The sequence below is a fragment of the Orbicella franksi genome, chromosome 5, assembly GCF_964199315.1.
Source record: "Orbicella franksi chromosome 5, jaOrbFran1.1, whole genome shotgun sequence".
In the NCBI taxonomy this organism is placed as follows: Eukaryota; Metazoa; Cnidaria; class Anthozoa; order Scleractinia; family Merulinidae; genus Orbicella; species Orbicella franksi.
The window spans coordinates 17,760,041-17,779,733 of record NC_138149.1 but is presented as its reverse complement, the minus strand read 5'-3'; the positions used below and the strand labels follow the sequence as shown (position 1 = coordinate 17,779,733).

At 36.5% G+C, this 19,693-nt stretch overlaps 1 protein-coding gene across 1 annotated transcript; it reads right to left on the bottom strand.

Moving 5' to 3' along the window:
• Positions 1–901: 901 nt before the first annotated feature.
• LOC145487530 (mitochondrial glutathione transporter SLC25A40-like) lies at positions 902–14,353 on the bottom strand. The gene is made up of 11 exons (XM_081466352.1): positions 14,126–14,353; positions 11,385–11,444; positions 10,001–10,116; positions 8,836–8,903; positions 8,076–8,200; positions 7,307–7,384; positions 6,569–6,667; positions 5,602–5,693; positions 4,346–4,421; positions 3,875–3,964; positions 902–2,981 (listed from the first exon to the last, which is right to left on the bottom strand). Exons 1-11 carry the CDS (start codon positions 14,277–14,279, stop codon positions 2,848–2,850), a joined length of 1,092 nt encoding a protein of 363 aa, XP_081322478.1. The 5' UTR covers positions 14,280–14,353; the 3' UTR covers positions 902–2,847.
• Between the last annotated feature and the right edge of the window lie 5,340 nt (positions 14,354–19,693).

Below are 19,693 nucleotides of genomic sequence, written 5' to 3'. Positions count from 1 at the left end.
AACATAGGATGTCCATTTGGAAAGTCATGTAGCTTGTTGTTGTTGTTTTTTTTTGCATTGATTTACTTTATGTCTATCTCAAAACAGGTTTTAAAGACCCTGAAATTGGTTTTTGTCTATCCCATAACCGTTTGTTTTTCACCCTTAACATGTCTTACTTCAGTTTTGATGGACTATAACAGCCCAACTTTGCACTCTTTTGAAAATTTTTTTCAAAAATGTTTCCTTTCTCTAGTTGGTGTTTTCTTAAGTCTTTTACCCTTATATGTGATGTTAAACAATTTAAACTTGATAAACAGCCAAAACGAACGGCCGTTTGCCTAGGAGAGACTGGGCACTAGTAGGTTTTATGACGTTATTTCTCAAAATCTACCCTCATGACCCCTCTGTTTTAGTATTCAAACAAAGTAAAATAAAAATCTCGTAAGCAGAATATTCGCGAACAAAGAAAATGGGAAATTTTGCCTATTTAAAAAATAGCTCGAAGTCTATCTTACAGCTTTTGACCCTGAGCGCGATTCACCTAAAAATCAACTGTAAAAACTTCATCATAGGTCGTGCAGTAGGTTTTCGAGCAAGTTTGGATCAGAAACAGGATCGTGTGCGAGAAGGAAGAAAAATAAAATTAAAAATTAAAGCTCAGGGACCGGGTTGTTCAAAAGCTAACCCAGGATTAAAAGTTAACCGAAGGATCAATTTTTGTTGTAAAAATGTTTTTCACTGCTTATGTTTTGTGTGGTTCGAGATTACGCAAGCTCAAAACTGAAGGACTAATAATATAAACAGAAACCTCACGGAAAAACTACAAAACCGAAATCAAAATTCTCGCGAACAACCCGCCTGTGTGTATAATAAATTACATTGAAATAAAACTTCGTACTAAGTATTTACATGATACAGTCCATCTAACATTCGAGAAGGGAAGAGTTAATGAGAACCCTTCTACCACTTGTTCATCTTTCTTTTTTGTCAAATTTCATTCGTCGCGCAGCGGGATTTTGTAATCTTTGAAGCTTAGCACTAAGAGTTTTGTTGCAGTTCCCCCATACGACACTACAATAATCGAAATGGGGTTAGAGAGATAGATCGACAGATCATTTATGTATAGTACAAGTAGAAGAGGGCCTGTTTATAGAACAGGGACATATTTTCCTTGCGCATCGAATATTCCACAAGTCGGACTGTGGCTCTTCGAGAGGGAACAGTGGACAAAGCATTTTTGGACGCATTGCATTGGACGCAAAGCTTTGGCTGAATGGAAACAATTGCCTTGGGCATCGACTTTTAGATAGCTAAGGGTATGTAAAGGCAGCTAAGGGTTAGGTTTGATCAGAGTTAGAGTAAGGGTTAGGGGTAGGGTTATTGAGAGGTTGGACGGAAATCATTCCCTTGCGCATCCACCATTCCCATATTGGAAAGGTCACGAAAATGCCAAGAAATCCCATCACGCAGACGTCTCTTGAAAAAAAATTCGGGTTAGTATTGCGGTTAAACAGTTTAAGTATCGGAAAAACCCATATTGGATTCCTAAAAAGCCTGTTTTGGTCTCGGAAGAACCGTTTGAAGATTCATATAAAATCGGTTTTACGCTCGGTCGAAAGCAAAAAACGGTTTTGAGTGGGAATTTCGTAACAAAGCAGTTTTAGGGTAGTTAAAACTCTCACCCTACCCCTAACTTTAACCGGAACCCAAACAGTAAATCGAGGCCAAGCCGATTTTGACTTCATCCCAGAAACCGGCCTTTTATAACTGAGTCATTCGACATTAAAATCGGGCCGCGTTTTCTAATGGCCTAGACTGCCTTTTCACCAGATTACCTACACTGCTTTTTTCACTTTTTAAACCAATTTTTTTTTTCACTCCGAAACCCTAGTTTTCAATCCCGAAACCAGTTTTTTGCGACCCTGAACCGAGTTTGTCGGTCGCCCGTTTTTTGAACCCGAAACCGCTTTTTTGCAATGCCAAAACCAGTTTTTGCTCTATACCCAACCCAGATTTTAACAAACCTCAAAGCGGCTTTTATGAACCTCAAACCGGTTTTTTACAACCTTAAAATTGTTCTTTTTAATCGCAAACCCGTTTTTTGTGAATCCAAAACTGGTGTTTTCCTATCCAAAAACTGGTTGAAACTGAACTGACCCCTCAGAATTTCTTCCAAATGCAACCAAAGGCGTATTTAATGCCTCCGAAATATAAACAAACCAACCATTTCTTCTGTTGCTAAAAATAAACCATACCTATTCAAATATTATTTTACAGTATATTTACAGTACATTCAGTAATACATCACAGATGACGTCAAAATGTGGTAAGAACAAAAAGGTGGCAAAGTTCATATTGTTAGTCACGATCAAACTACATTTCAATACTATAGCATTCGATACTGTCATGCACTCCTGAACAATTTACTTTAATTTCTTTTGAAAGAAGTGAACTAAACATTAACTTGATAGCCAGATGTTCACAGTTCACCATTTAACAGATTCTTCCCCCGGTAGAAACGTTTCACTGCAGCTACAGTTGTATCACATCCCAGACCTTACACTACCTATTTTGTACGGTTCATTTGTTCTTGTTTGGCCATTATCTTTCTCAAGGAGGGTGATCGATTACTGCTGGGTGTTAAAAAATCTTGTGGATTGTTCCAGTTAATCTCCTCCATGTCCGTCCAGGTAACATGTATCCCATGTCCATAGTGTAAAGCTTGTGATCAATTGTCAGTAAGTAATACCAACTGACTCCAGTACTGAGCTAGCGCTGACCCATGTGGTGTTTGTGAGCCATGCATCATTATCAGTCTTTTATTAGGTCGCACATAATGTTTTGATGTCACATGAACGACTTGAATCAAACTGTGTCAGACACGGTAACTGATGCCACCTTCTCCATGTTGTAATGACGGAAAAAAGACTTGGAATATTCATAAGTACTGATCATGACTGCACATGCTGGAGCGACTTTCATGACTCTTGCTGACACACCTGGAAAATTCAGCAAAACTCTATCATGTTTAATACTCAGTGTCAGTATCTTTAGTGCAGTACTAAGTACAAGTTTAGTCAAGTACTACTCAAACGGAATTTACTATCTAAGATTTTTGCTTTAAAACAGTAAAGTTTGAGCCTACGTAAAAATGTTCACTGTCTATTTTTTCCTGAACACCATGTAAAAACTGCTTTTCCAGCCGTTGCTTATAGACAAAAGTAATACCGCAAATAGAAAAGAACCCTGTTTGACTACAGTGGAAGCTCTCTTATGCTCTCGCAAACAACCCTACTTATGACAGTCTTCACCGCAAAACCGTGTTTGAACTCCCATACAAACTCTGTACAAACTCTGTAAGGGGACATTCCCATAAGGCGCTCACACTTTAAGGATTTACGATTTGGACTTATCGTTTCCTCTGTTTTTGAGATCCGGTTAGCGATCACCCGAAAGGGATAAGGCTTGAGTATAAAATATAGTCATAGACATTTGTGAATTGTGTCACTGGATTTTGTTGCTGTGAGACTGTCACTGTGGTTAATGTTAGCTGATCTGGTTAGTTAATTTTAGTGTTAGCTGCAATTATGATTTGTCCTTTGATCACTAATAGCCAGTCCTAGTATTGTAGTGCACAGTTATTGCCTGTATTGAACACAGTTATCGTCTTAGTTGCGGCATTGCACAGGCCAATAAAACAACAACAAAAAACTCATTTGATGCGGTGGTATTTTTTGCATTCCTAGGCAATCTCCCGTAAGCGACCATCTACATGTATCCCTTACACCTTTAGAGGCCGCTTATGACAACCATTCTTGTAAGCCTTCAGTTCCAGTTACGGACACCTTTTTAGTTTTGTATGTGGCCATAACAAAAACTCTTCCACACTTACCTGCAAAGAGACTCCTCCATCCACTTTCTCTGTACAGTTGAAACATCAAAGAGAATGTGAAAGGCAACTTCTTGACAGCACTTGCATCTTCTGTAAAGTTCATCAAAATTAATACAATGAAAACACAATGACGTTATTAATATAATGATAAAACATAACATAATGAAAAAAATGATAAGTTTTGACATTGTACAAACAAGGACTACATGGAATTGTACTTGCGTTGTGACATCACTGAAAATTAGGAACTTCGCAAAGTCTAGAATTCTCCATAACAACAGAGTAAGGTTTAGAAGGTCAAAGTCATTACATCAACAGTCAACAATACAGAAGTGATTTTGTTTGAAATCATGAATATCTCGAAATAATTAAGAAAAACCACAACAATTATAATGATAAGTATTAAGTGTGACCCCATTTGGTCAGGGGTTCAAGCACTTTCATTAACAGCTAGTAAAGTGGTGTACATACTAAAGACAAGTTCTCCAAGCTCCATCTGCCTATGTGTCTTTACCACATCAAATGGAGTAGTGATCAATGCTGCAAACTGTCAAACAACAAAGTTCATCTTTACAAATTGCACTCAAGCTAAAGAATGAAGTATTTACAAACCCAAACGTCACTTGTTGTACTTTTGCCGATGAGAATCGAGTTTCCAAGGGAATCTTGGCTTACAAAACCATCATAAGTTGCAGTTGTTTGTGTTAAATAATTAGTTAACAGGTTTGAAGTTTACAGTTTTCTACCTGTTTTGACTACAGTGTTTCGTGTCTGCACGTTTTGGATTGGATTTTGGATACATCATGTTGCCATTTATATTTTTTTTGATGGAAAATACAATTTCATTGGGTTTGAGGGCATTTTTCAGAATACAAAGTTGCAAGAAAAGTGCTTTGTCTTTTAAAAGTGCATATTCTTGCTAGTACAGCTCAGTTAAGATTGATCATTGCTCAAAAACATCACAAATTGTCATAAAGCAGGGTTCCAGATAAGTTCAAGGTTGGGTGTAAAGGTATTTCAACGGGTCAATTTCCCCTGCTCCAACCAAATCATTATAAATTTTCAGAGCAACTACACAATACAGGGCCACTTTTGAAGGTGCATATAATTATTTAGTGGCTCGTTTGGCTCGGCAGTGGATTAAAGAACAAGGAATAATCTTTATATGTATTAAGTCCTTGGTCTATACATTAAGTGGCTTGTTTGGCTTGGCAGTAGATGACAAAGGAGTAAACGAGCCAAACAAGCCAGCTTGTTTGGTGGATAAATGACTAAAAGTGGCCCTGTATTCTGTAGTTGAGCCAAATTTTCTATTAATTTGTCGGATCATGTTGCTGACCTTGTAGGGTGTTTGACCTGAGACCACCACCCCCTCCACTTATCTGGAACTCTGATAAAGTAAGCATGGTGGAGACCAAGTGATTAAGCTGAAAATCAAACACTTTGCAGTAGAACCATTTACAAAGATATTGACTTTAATTATATGCCCAATGTCAACTTAATTAGAGAGAACCGTCAAGTACTTTGAAGCCTAGTACGTAGTGACTGGGACTGGGACTCAGTCTGCCTATTGCTTTAAATTCCATTCCAAACTGATGATGACGAAGGTGTCAACAGAAAGTATTTTGAAATTTAAGATAGCATTCACTTTTCTTAGGATCATTAATAAAAATTTAATAACAAGAATGTAACGTAGATAAACATGTAGTGCAATAAAATATACTCACGGCTCCAGACAATACTCCAGAGGAAAAACTAGCCATGAAACCTGGCTCAGCAAACCTAGCCCTCAGAAGCTCATACCCTGTCCAGTAGACAGCTGAAAATACAAAGTACTAAACATCACTGACATGATTTCCTACAATTACATACTTAATGTACTCCTTGGCTCCAAAATCTTGACCCACTTTCAATGCCACTATAACCAAATTGTTGGTCTTTCCTTTTAAATATTCATTTGGCTAGCTAAATCCCCTACGATCCTCCACTTTAGAGGTCAAGTATTACGACAATGACTTCACCAATGCAGAAGACAAAGAACATTCCCTTCTAGTGTGTTACTAAGGGATTTATCTGGAACTTTTGCACCACTTTTAAAACAAAATATTGTTGGTTTCCACAGAGACACAAGAGATACAGAACACTGCCATTTTGGATAAAATGGTGGCAAAGTCATAAAACCTCCGATACTGGTTGACAGCACCACAGTACACTTTTTTTTGTGATTTGCAAAATATTTTTCTGGATTTGACAATTTTTTTGTGAATCACTTTTGACTTTTGTAAAAGGTTATGTGTGGACACAGTAATTCAGTTGTATTAAGATTTGTAATAATATTTTAAGATCTACAAACTCCTCAACAATGATATGCAATGATGATGGAATATAAAAGAATTTTTTCAAATTTGGAAAAAAAAAATGGGCTTGTCCCTTATTGACAAAAGTAGCTAGAAATGTTTCAGTTCAAATTTTCAGTAACTACATATTTCAAAAATATAATATGTCGTACTTCTTAATGTCTTTCAAATAACTAGTGTTGGTAAAATTTTGTAAATCAAACCTGTATGTGCAATTTGCTTGTTGTTGTATTGCATATCACTTAAAAAAATATAGTGCGATTTTGATGTCCAGTGATGAAAGTTAAAGTAACAAATTTGATTGTCCAAATCATCCCTCATGGTAAATGCTATGTACCTGAAAATGGTACATCCCTCAATAATGTAGGCCCCAGTCCTTGCCAGAGAGATAACACTCCACCTTGCTGAATGGCATTCTTGATTACACTGATAAGATCTAAAGGTGAATTGAAGGAATTTTTAGCAATAATAAGATAAGAAACAAGGCTGCTACATGGTCATTTATTGCATCTTAGGCAACCCACTGACTCACACAACAAGTGCATAAATTAAGTGTTAATGCATTAGTGGCCCATACTTATTCAGTTTCAAAGTTTTGTGTAACTAAATCACTAGGTCACTTATACAGGGACAGGGCACACCAAAGCAGCAAAAGCCTCAACAAAGTTGGTTTATGGCATGTTTCAGCGCCTGGAAACTCTTGCAGCATGCACTATATAAATCTTCAAACAAATATGTATCTTACATACAACAGAAAACTGCAGTGTTGCTTTTGGCAAAAATGTGTTCAAAATGCTGAAAAGACACTTGCAAACATAATTTTGTGGAGCACAGAGCTCTCCACAACGATTTTAAGTTACATGACTTTGTTTAAAAGAAAAATATTATAAGTGCGACCTGTGAACAAGTACTAATAGTACATGTAGGAATGATTCAAGTATGAAAAATACAAGGTTGATATCATTTGTAGTTTCACCTTCAGTAAACAGAAATTGTACAATTAAAAAAAATGTAACTTAAATCATAGAACAATTCAAACTTTAATGAGGTTAGAATAAGAAATTTATGTCAGTACCTTTATAACTGAAATGTTTCTTTGCCTGCATTTTGGTTCTGATCATTTCTATTGGTGAGATGCAGGTTATAGAAATAGCTGCAAATAAAAAACAATCACTATATAATAATTGTTGTGCCTCATCAAACTGAATATAAAACTAACTTCATGCCACCAGTACAAAATAGTTACAATGTACCTAGAAATGTATGCTAGAATTCAATGATGATCAACTGAGGAGAAAAGAAGTCAGTGTTTAGTGTAAATATTGTGCTACAGTCCATCATAGGAAAAAAGATGGCAGCTGTACATTTTACCACAATACGTTGCAAACCTGACACAGCCTACAGGGCACAAAAAAGCCAAATTTTTACAACGTTTTCCACTTTGCTATAAGGGCATTGAGTAGCCTAGGTTTGAAGATTTTATCACGTTTCTGTATGGTTTTATGAACGTTGTTAAGGTTTCGTGTGCTAAGAATTATGGGTAAATGTACCAGTCGCCATCTTTTTTCCTACGGAGGATTGTAAATGCACATGTATACATGTAGAGTCAGATGAAGTCTGCTATTCAACATACAAGTTCATGTCTAACTTAAAGTTACTTGGTATCAGCTAGGTTACCTAAAAAAACACTTCTAGCGTGTATGTGGGTCACACAAACTTAGCGGATAAGCACGGGGCAGGGAGGAGGGTTACATGAATGTAAATTGTCCAAATTATCAATCACTGAATAGGCTCCTCTTCTCTCTAATAATCTTGAAATATTTATTCCTGATACGAGATCTTACTTCGAGCAGTTATTCCAGCAAACATTGGTGACCAAACATTTTTCTGTCCTTCTTCAAAGCCATACATCACTTTGAGTTGATCATAAAGTGTAAAATAAATCATTGTGTTTGGAATTGCCATTACACTGCAACATAAATAAAAACAATATATGTCTTTGTGTTTGCATCCTACAAGGACATTTCTCCATGACCCAAGGTTGCTATACATATCCAATATTCATGGACACAGTAAATTTGACTAAATTTGACAAACATAGTAAATTACCAGAATAAAAGGTTAATAAACATGTTATAAACCTTACAATATGCATTTAGGATCTGATTTGACTTATCACCAATCAACACAAGAAATTTTTGAATTATTACTATGTGAATTGAATGATCTGGCTACAGCCAGATTAATCTGCCACTAATCTTGTGAAAGAGTATGCTCATAAAAAATCTCAACTCTAAATACAGAGTTACACACACGCACAAAAAAAACATCAAATAGTAATCAAATGACAACAATAAATGCAGTGAAGGAGATGGGCTACCATTCACAATCTTAAATTTGGTCACTTTCCTAGTTTGCAATGTACAATAAACAATGTTGTTTGAATATTGTGCATCGTGGTAAGTGATAAAAGGTCTTTAAAATCAAAGTTAAATTATTACACAAGTCATCCTTCTTTTCATTGATGCTATCAAAATCCATGAAAAGCAATATTAAATTACAGTTTATGATACAGTGTACAATCAAAGCAAACAAACATCTTACAGAGTTGGTGGTAGGCCCCTCCAGAGTGCTGACAGACCTTCATAGCGAGGTATTTTGATTAGAGCATCCTGGAAGAAAGCCATTATCTACTTAGTTATTTATCAAACAAAAACTTGACAAGGCTACCTTTTAACTTGAAGATAATTAATATATAGAACAAGGAAGCACCCTACACAACATAAGTTTAATTTATAGTTACATCTGTTACAGAATATTTCAGATCCTACCCTTCCAAGAGAGGAAAGCACTCTTAATTGTTATGGGGCCCATGTAAGGAAATGACCTTCATAAGCATTATATCAGGTTGCTCTTCATCCTCTCTTCAAACCCTCTCCTAAATCCATCTGCAGTGGACTAACACAGTGGCCTCACCAGGATTTTGCCTTGGGGGGTCCCAGGGCCCTCCCAGGTTCAAAGTTAATCCCAGCCTGTAACTTTGCTCCCTACAAAAACCATGAGGAATAAATAACACAAGGCCACAATCCACACGGTCAGTTATATGATTCAAGATCATGGCTGAAATTGTACCGTGAGTGTCTTATTTTCAAGCAGAAAAACTGAAGTATTTGATTGTCAATTGAAAAAATTGCCCACTATTTTCTCATAAGTCCATTTTCCTCATGGCATCTGATCTTAACTTGTGTGCCAAAAAGGATGCATTTACTTGGCTTTAAATGCACCATTTCAATTTTTTGAAGGATTCCCACAACTAGACCAGGTAGTGCGACAAGTAGTAAGAACACTGCAAACACATGGAACAGAATATTTGGAGCAGACTAGGTTGCAATAAAACAATGAAAAGACTGTATAAAGATTCCCTTTCTAAATTTCAATTTTTTTATATTGCACTCACTCATAGCTAAAATAGGCTCTTTACATGATCCGGTCACATGGAAAAAAATCACACATGCTGGTGAGCAAGTTGCACAGTGGGACTTCCAAAACAATGCCACTTGTGCCAGTCCACCTGGACCTGCCTTTGTTTTGGAAGTCCCACTGCGGAACTTGCTCACCAGCACGTGTGATTTTGTACCATGTGACCGGATCAAGCAAAGGGCCTATTTAATCGTACAAAAATAAGTTTAAAATAAAAACGAGTACATGCCCAAAATAACCTTAGTGAGCTAATAAGACTGGGCAGCCATCCAAAAAAGAATAAACATACCAAAGTTGAATTAAAAGGAGGATGAGGAGTATGAGGAAATGGTCTGAATGGAGAGCCAAGGTTGGCACACAAACATAGATGATCCATGAGGCCATTGCAGAACAAATAACATGGAGCTAACAACAAAAACAAAAACAATGGAATAGAGTTAACAACATGTTCAAAATGTACATACAGTCGAATCTCCCACAAGCAACCACCCAAAATGTCAAGCCCAGGTAGTCGCTTACAGGAGCTTAGACCATATTGAGTCAAAATTTTGCCTCATTAGCATTATGGTTACTGCAACTCCGAAACCCATGAACACCAGAAATATTTATAGAATATTATTGTGTAGCAAGGAAAAGGCCAATATTTAGGCATATGAAAACAAACCACAAACAGCAAAAATATAATTTGGTATGTGGTTTCAAGGATTGCTCTGGTGCCTGAAGTACACAATTGAATCAAATCTCAAATTAAAGTGATCACAGTATTTCGACTCTTACAGTAAATTCACTAGTACCCATTAATACACCTAGGTGGAGAAAAGCACTGGGAGAGTAAAGAGTCTTGTCCCCAAAATGACAACGGACCACATGATCTGGATTCTACCACACTTACCATTAAGACTCCACACCACCACAGGTAAGGTTTAAGAAATACTCCAAAATTGACATAATTTTTTTGAAGAAATTATTTATTGCTATTTTCTGATAGACCTCCTTGAGACCTTTTAATTCACAGAAAGGCTGATTCCAAACAAAGTTATGAAGGAAAAATTATTCTCAGCTAGCTCCTTTATAAATGATAGCTATCATTAAATTGTCACTCTGTTTTTTGCCTAAATCAGCCAGAGAGACTAATATAAAAGGTTGTGTTCTTTTTCCAGTGAAAAGAAGGCACCCAAACAGATAAAAGGGGTCAAAATTTTTCAGTAAGGCTTGAGCTAGGCACTACTGTCAGTGACCAAAGTGGTATATTGAACACAGATCAGTGAAAACAAAAGTTAATAATAGAATAAGATCATTAGAATTTAGTGCTAGCCAATTAAAAATTCCTGAAAAGATGGCAGATGAATGGTGAGAATCACAAAAACGTGACCCTAACCCTAAGGTGCTACAAATGTAAAATGCATTGCAATGCTAATCACCCTCCCCTGCTAAAATATGCCCCATAATGAACTCAGTAAGTCTCTGCACTTTTGGATATCAAGTGCTATATTCAGGACAGAGTAAATTTTTAAGTTTTACTTAAAATGAATACATCTTTGTCCACTAAGTTTTCAGAAAATATATGCTTTGAGACGAGGGGCACAAAGCATATTGTTGGTCATCTGGGATAGCTTTACTGTACCATGACTAATACCTGATCCACAGTACACAGTAAGTATGAGTATAATTACATTTTGGAATAGGTTTGAGCTGGGCCTGTAGTCTTGTTTTAACCACATCTAGAGGAGTCACTACAAAAGAAAAAATAATCAAATAATACCAATTAGTGTTTAGATTTCATGTGTTGCATGAAACTTAAATAATATTATAGCCTTACCCTAGAGAATCAGCTTGCTCAAGGCTTCACCCAAAAGCACAAAACACAATTATACAGAGATTGAAACAGCACTTATTTACACATTTGAGAGTGTGTAATATTATATGTGTATATAAACTGACAAGTTGCTTAGAAAATGTGTATATTAGATACCATTTCTAAACTTGCTTAAAATGGACAACTGAAACCAGATGCCTCCAATAAACCTGTTTGTTTCAAGGTCATATCATTGCTTTTTATACAAGTTTTAAGAGACCGCACTTAGATTAAACATGTTGATTCCAACGTGATCTAGTTATGTCAAATTTAGTTTGTTGTAGATAATTACCTCAGTATGTAATGCCAAGAGATTTGCAAACAATGTAACAAATTTGAGGTGGGCCATATTATGAACATCTGATGAACACAGATGAACAAAACATCAGGTCTAAAGAATTAAATCCCTAGCAGACATCAACTGCCAGTGCTTTGTAGTAGCACTGATATTACTTATTATCACACTCCATTGAACTCTTTTTTAATAAGTTTCCAAAAGGACTAGGTTTAGATTTGTTGCCTGAATGATATTCTTGGTTGCCAACAAATACAACACCAGACAACATACAATTAAATAGTCTAGTCTTATCTTCTAGATATGATTCGCGACAAAGAACACAGGACGTAACATGTCGATTATTTCGATAGTCGATAAAAATCGATCATTGTCGATCGTTGTCGATACTAGTCAATCGACAAATATCGGAAATCGATAAAAGTTGATCACACAATTTATTGTGATTATCGACTTTGTTTGATTATGATTGATTTTGATCAATTTTGATCGATTTCAATCGACAAGTATCGGAAATACAAAAACGATGTATGGCGTAGGCATACGTAGGTTGTGGAGTGTACAACAGTCACAGGTGCAAGGAGAAGCAAGGGGCATACAAACCCAGCGAATACAGCCAACCTAGTGGAGAGGGAGGAGAGTCGTAGGAGCTTGTATTTTTCAAATGTTGAACTGAGTAAAAACACTGATGAAATAAAATGTCAATTTACTTTACTTTACTTCTTAATTACTTTGCTGGCCCCGATTTTGTCCCGCATCTAGTCTAAACTTTGACCCGTTCTGTCCCCCCGAAGAAGCACAACTTCGAGTTCCCAGGATCTCTCATCTCCCCGCCTAGAGAGACCCTGGGAACTAGTTTGGTTCGAGTTATGCAAAAGATCGCGATTTAGTTCAGCTGAAACTGTTAATCGATCATTTCTTGAGGTAATTTAAACATTCTATTCTGTAATGAATAACAGACCACTTGGTTGTTCAGGTTTTTATTTAAGTTTATTACCACACAGATTTACTGAAGAGCTGTTTACACTCGGCATTAAAAAAAAGTCATTGGAGCTATTATTGGTTTGGTTACTTGAATTTTGTAGCTGATTGAAACATTTTTCTGCATTTTTGTTGATAAAATCGATAATCAATTGAAAATCTTGTGATTATCGACTTTTATCGACAAATTTAACTTGTTGATTGACAATTATCGACAAATATCGAGTACTATCGACTTATCGACTACGTTTTCGATGATCAACTCTGATCGACATGTTACGTCCTGAAGAACAGCTAATTCTGCATTTCAAGGCACAAGATTGTGAGTAAAATCCAGGTAAAAGAACCATTGATTAAAATTCATAAAATAAAATTAATCAAAGGCCCTTTAGGCAGCCTTGTGTTACTTGTTTTAGTGACTTTAGTGTGCGCAAAAATCCATCGCCAAACCAAACAAAGGTAATGCAAGTGTTATGTTAGCTAAATTAACCAGGTGCACATTTTCACTTGAGGTATTTTTACAAATACAATTTGATTTGATTCGATCTTGCCCAATCTGACCCTTACTGACAATTATTTTTTTGTGATTTACACCTGTTTACTTATTCTCTAAAAGTATGCATTCTATGTTAACACTAGCTTTTTCAGTTTTTTTTTTTTTTGTTTATTTTTTGTGAATGTCAACCTTTATTTATAATTTCACTGAAAAAAGCAACATACAATAGACTAAAATTAATATCAAAATGAAACAACTTACAAAAAATCCTAACAGATGAGGATAGGTAGCTGATCAGAACTAATTACACATACCTTCAGTCGACAAATTACAGACACAAGAATCAGACAAATAGGAAAGTAATGGGAAAGCAAACATTTAACGGGGGTCGCCTCAGGTATACAAACACCTTAGTAGTAGCAAGTACAAGTTAAAAAATTACAAACCAAAATTGCATGATTACTTTACTACACAAAAAAAATGAGAAAGTGGAAATTATAGGGCAAGGAAAATAACAAATCAAACTAACATTTGCATGGTTCAAATAACTTCAACTCGGTATTTGCACGTGTTTCTTACTAGCGCTTACTGGGGCTTACAGCTTCACACAATGTGGGATGTTACATCATACAAATCTATTGTTTTACAAGTCGTGGAATCCTGTTTTTTAAGTATCGGGGAGCTTTGTCCGAAGTAGTAGAGTAACATTTAGCAACCTTAAAATGTGCGAAAATAAGCGAGAGGCATTTACGACAACGGAAAAAACAAAAGTAAGCTTAAGTCTTACCTAACAAACTGGTTATCAAGGCTCCTGATCCTGAAGCTAACATTTGCTGCAGTGGCGTTATTTTTCCACTACTTGACCCAAGACTGTTCATTATGATAGCCTTCTGAGATGAACTCGTTTTATACACAAATAAATCATTAACTAGAAAGACCATAAAGGCATCAAATCCATGTAAAGACTCCTTTTCGAAGAAAGCCGCGAACGATCGTCCATTTTGGATAACCTTGTACCCAGGGCTCTTCTAATGTGGGGGCGGTAAGTTGCTGATTCTTACATTAGCCCTGATTGGTGGAAATAATATTTCGGGCAGACTGAATTTTCAGACCTTATTCAACGTTTCGAAAAGCGTGGATGTCCCTCTTTTAGTTTTATTTGTTTCTAAATATTCCTCCGAAACCTCGGAAAAACGGGGAAACGTCGCCAAATTAAGTGGTGAACGATAAAGACTATAGAGTGTATCTGGCGAGGAAACTTTTTCACAATTATTAGATTATGAGCTCGACAGTGGCTCGAGATTTCTAAGAGGTGATAGTTAATGAGCCCCAAGGGCGAATCTACTGTCACCTCATAGAAATCGCGAGCTCATTATATAATTGTTAATTTTTAGAATGCTGACTACATGGTCTTCAAATGTGCAAGTTTTAAAAACATCAAATTTCCAAGGGGCAACTATCATACCGACAGTTCCAAGACATAAACACTCTATTGTCTTTAATTGTCCACCACTAAATTTTCTTCCGCCCGCGAGTTCTAATTGTTTTAGTAGAATATTTACTAAAATTTACTTCAAACAACGGTTTCCAATTATTTCTCGACGTACTATTAAACTTTGCGCCTTAAAAAGATCGCTGAGATTGAATTATCATTCAAAATTGAAGTTGTGTGCACGCGCGCATGAGTTTTTTCAATAATTTCAACTTTTTTGAAAGTCAAGAAACCGTAAACGGCCTTCGTTTAGCTTTCTCTGGAATTTAATTGTCTATTTGCATCAAAATGTTCCTCCAATACTTTGGAAAAACAAAATAAACGTCGCCATTTTGCAGACGACCTCCAGCCACTGCACCTTAATGGCTGATAGTGTTCAACGGCTCAGCCAATCAGATTACAGCATTTACATTAGTATAATGGTAGAATTCTACTAATATTAATTAGTAGAATTCTACTAGTATATATACTAATGCAAATGCTGCAATCTGATTGGCAGAGCTACTCGTATACTATCAGTCATTAGTATCACCCAACTAGTGGACTAATGCAAATCCTGCATTTTGATTGGCTACGCTACTAGGGGACTATTAGTAATAGTCATCGAGTAGCGAAATTGGCGCCATCGAGCCTGGCGCTTTCTTTCGTTTTATTCCCAAACAAATATTTCTTCAACTTGCATTTGCTAACTTTATTATTACCTTTTCTGTACGACTAGTTGGGTGATACTAAAACAATTAGACCCTTCACCCTCAAGGGCTACGGGTCAATAGCCCATTCGGCTTCGCCTCACGGGCTATTGACCTGTAGCCCTTGCGGGCTACGGGTCTAATTGTTAATTAGAGTGCAGTGGCTGTCGACCGTCCACAAAATGCGAAGTGTTTATCGTTTTTCCGAAGTTTTGGAAGAATGTTTAGATCTAAATGGATAATTAAATTCCTGAGAAGACTAAAAGAAGGACATTAGTGGTTTCTTGAATTTAAAAACTTGAAATTATTGAGAAAACGGGTGCGCGCGCGTAAACAACAACAAATTTACCAAGGACAATTCAATGCGTGCGATTTTTAAAGCGTAAAGTTCAATAATGCGTAGAAAGATAGTTAGAAACCGTTATTTGCGTTTATTTCAGTTAGAATTCTACTAAAACAATTAGATTACTCGCTCTCGATTTCTATGAGGCGATAGTTGATTCGGCCTTCGACCTCATCAACTATCACCTCCTAGCAATCTCGAGCTCAACACTAATTTTTAAAGAGTGTTGAATCATTTTCAACCTTTTAGGTGAAAGGCGTGAAAGCCAAATGTAAAACTTCTATAAGAAAACAGACAAAAACCCAGCAAATTGCGTCTTTCGATTTTCTTTTTCTATAAGCCCGCTTGTTTACAGAAAAATTTATGGACGAGTAATATACATTAGGGTATTTTCCTCGGATCCGCCGATGAACAATATCGCGTCACGTGATTAACTTAAACTAGGCTCCTGCTTAAACCTGATAAGAATCGGAGAAAATTTAATGGTGAACTGTAGGAGATGATAGCTGATGAGGCCTAAGTCTAAATGAACTATTTAAGAAATAGAAAACATGTACCGTGTATAGTTATAGAAACACGAGCGGAAGTTTGAGAGAACGAGAAATGCTATGGGAACAAGAGCAGCAGGCGAGTGTTTCCACAGCTTTTTCGAGTTCTCCCAAACTTTCACGAGTTCTCCCAAATTTTCACGAGTGTTTCTATTAAACAATTAGACTGTGAGCTGGAGATTTCTATCGCGCGATAGTTGACGAGGGCGCAGCCCGAATCAACTATCACACGATAGAAATCGAGAGCGATTAATCTAATTGTTTTAGTATAAATCTACTAGTTGTTCAAAAATTTATCTAAATCCTCTTCACAGACACTTCGAAAACGCCAAGAAGCGGCCGTCATTTTGTTAACAAGGGCACACTGCTACGCTATTCACTATCTATCACAGAATAGATAGTGAGTAGCGTAGCAAATCAGAGAACGGCATTCGTGATAGAACGCTAGTATATTTATACTAAAACTCGATAGGAACACGGAGGACATGTCTTCTATTTCTTTTAGAAAACACCGCGACGAAAAAAAGGACAAAAACTTGTTAACTTTAATTATCAAAATGTAAATTCTCTTTGCTCGCGCCATCATTACGTCAACAGCTCGTGCTGGTTCTGTGTTTCTATCGAGTTTTTTACAATAACTGTCTTAATTCTCGTGCGCTAATTGGCTGATTTTTATCATCAATAAGAGTACAGGCAGATAAAATGTTAATTTATGCAAGCTTTCAAGTTCAACTTTCAGCTGTCAAACTGTCAACCTTTTAACCAATGAGATTTTACTGACTTCTTTTAAGTAGCCAATCAAAAAGTGAGAAAAGCTATCGACAAAGTTCGCGTCATTTTGAATAAAATTCACTTATCTCTGTTTACGGCAAGTTTACGGCGTCTTTTCCCCTCATTTATTCACGGCGTTTGACCATTTTGGGGTCTTGTTATTGTAAAAAGCAAATTGACGTCAGTTTTTTATGCGTCTGTCCTGTTATTGATGATAAATTTCATCGTAACATTGTCAAAGTTTTCTGCGGAACCACTCGCCTGCGGCTCGTGGTTCCCCAGGCACTTTGACAATGTTATGACGCAATTTATCATCAATAAGAGGAGAGACACATAAAAAACTGACGTCAATTTGTTAAATAGAAACACGATTTTTAACCAATCAGCGCGCGTGTTTTCTTAGGACTGTTTTCTAACACTTCATAGAAATCGAGAGCGATTAATCTAATTGTCATTGCGTCATTGCGTCATTAGCGCGCGCTCACGATCGCATCCAGATGCACAACATCAAGAGATTTCCTTCAAGCTAAGCTCGACGGAGAAATAAATTCTCGTTTTCTCTTAAGGTGGCCGCACACAGTTTTTGCGCGCACTTTTGCTGATGCAATTCAGCACGCGCACAAGAATTGCAAAAAACAAACATGCCGTTAATAGAGAGATCATTTTATTTACTCAACACCCGTACTATCTGTGCTATTTTTCTCTATAATTGAACGCAGTGTATTGACGGCTTTAGTGTTTTATCACAAAGGTATGTTAGAAAAGGTAACGATGCAAAGAACCCAGCAATTCTCAGCTTTTTCTTTGTTATCGAAAGAACCCAGTTAAATGCAGCGCATGCGTAGTAAGTCAAAAAAATGCGATTGAATGAAAAATTGCACTCTCGGAAATACGCCTATTTCTCGAGAACCACTCATTAGAATTTCACAAAATTTGGCACAAAAATACTTTAGGAAATAAGTAACTGGAGTATTGAAAATAATTGAAACTTAACAAAGGAAATTCCAGATATTCCAGGGAACCCTCAACAAGGGATAATTAAAGATCTCTCTGTTAAATTATTAGCAAAATGGTGTTAACTTGTGAGAATCGTTACAAGTTTGTTGCATGCAAATTATAGAGAAAATCTAATGACTAGATTTTCTGCCATGACAACGGCACATACGTCAGAGTAACCAAAAAACCAAAGTTTGTGTTTTTAACTTGCTTGCTGCCATCTTTGGCGACCGAGGGATGAAGGGTTTTAGAGAAAAAGGTGAATGAAATACAGGTATCAAAAACTTTGTTCAGCCACCTTAAACGAGCATGTTGACCTAGATTTTATATAACATAATTTTGGTGTACAAATTATCCTCTTTAAGTTAAAAATTTTTTTCCAAAAAATTGTTTGGAAGGAAAAAGTGTTATAGCTAAAAGCGTGCTCAAATCCGTTAGTCGAGGATGCAAATTATGGCCTTGACAACATCGACTCCAGAAACCTTTTGAGTCGATGTCGCTTAAAATGTTGTGAATATACCATTAGTTATATATAATATTGTTCCATATACTCGAGAACTTCTTCCTATCAAGTTTTTTTTTATTAAGTATTTCTTTAAAAGACCTCCCTTCCAGCTACCGTAAAATGTAACATTTAGGGGTAAGATTGGCCCATCATATTTCTTTTCAAAACAATGTACTTGGAAGGGAACATTCTGAGAAAGTTTCAAAAAAAAAAAATCGTTAGACAGCTTTAAGTACTCAGGAGTCACCTTAAACTTCGTGCCTGAGAAAGATCGCTCGGACTGAATTGTTATGTAAAGTTTATGTGTTAGTTATGTGCGTGTACATAATTTTTTCAGTTTCAAGTTTTTTAAAGTCCTGAAACCGTAAATGTCCTTCTTATAGTCTTTAAGGAATTTAATTATTTATTTGAATCAAAATAATCCTCCAAAACTTTAGAAAAACGAAAGAAACGTCGTCATTTCATAGACGACTGGACGACCTCCAGCCACTGCACACTAATTAACAATTAGACCTGTAGCCGGGCTTCGCCTCATGGGCTATTGACCCGTGGCCCTTGAGATGGTTGTTTGAGATAGATTAGCGTTTCTTCTTCAGCCAGACCCTCTATTTTCTCCAAGACGCTCGAGTTCATTCAATGCAACATGTGTCCAGCCCGAGGCTTGCACTGCGGAAATAACTCAGAGAATAACATCTCGAAAATCTAATTATCAATTAGCTACGCCAGATTTTAATTAAATCGATTTACGCACTGTTTATGACGTTTGCTTAATTAAAAATTTAACCTTAATTGATTTGTTTTCAGAGTACGAGTGTGCAGCAAGTGGTGAACTCAAGTTAGGGGAGTTAAACTGAGTAAACTTATTGGATGTCTCTTTCTCGGGTAACCAGAGTACTTGAGAGTTTACACGACAAAGAAGTTCAAGAAAGGCGAAAGAAGTATGCAAAGCGAAAATCCATTCAAGTCATGTTTAGCCGACGGAACTCTTTTAATGATTACTATGAACAAAGT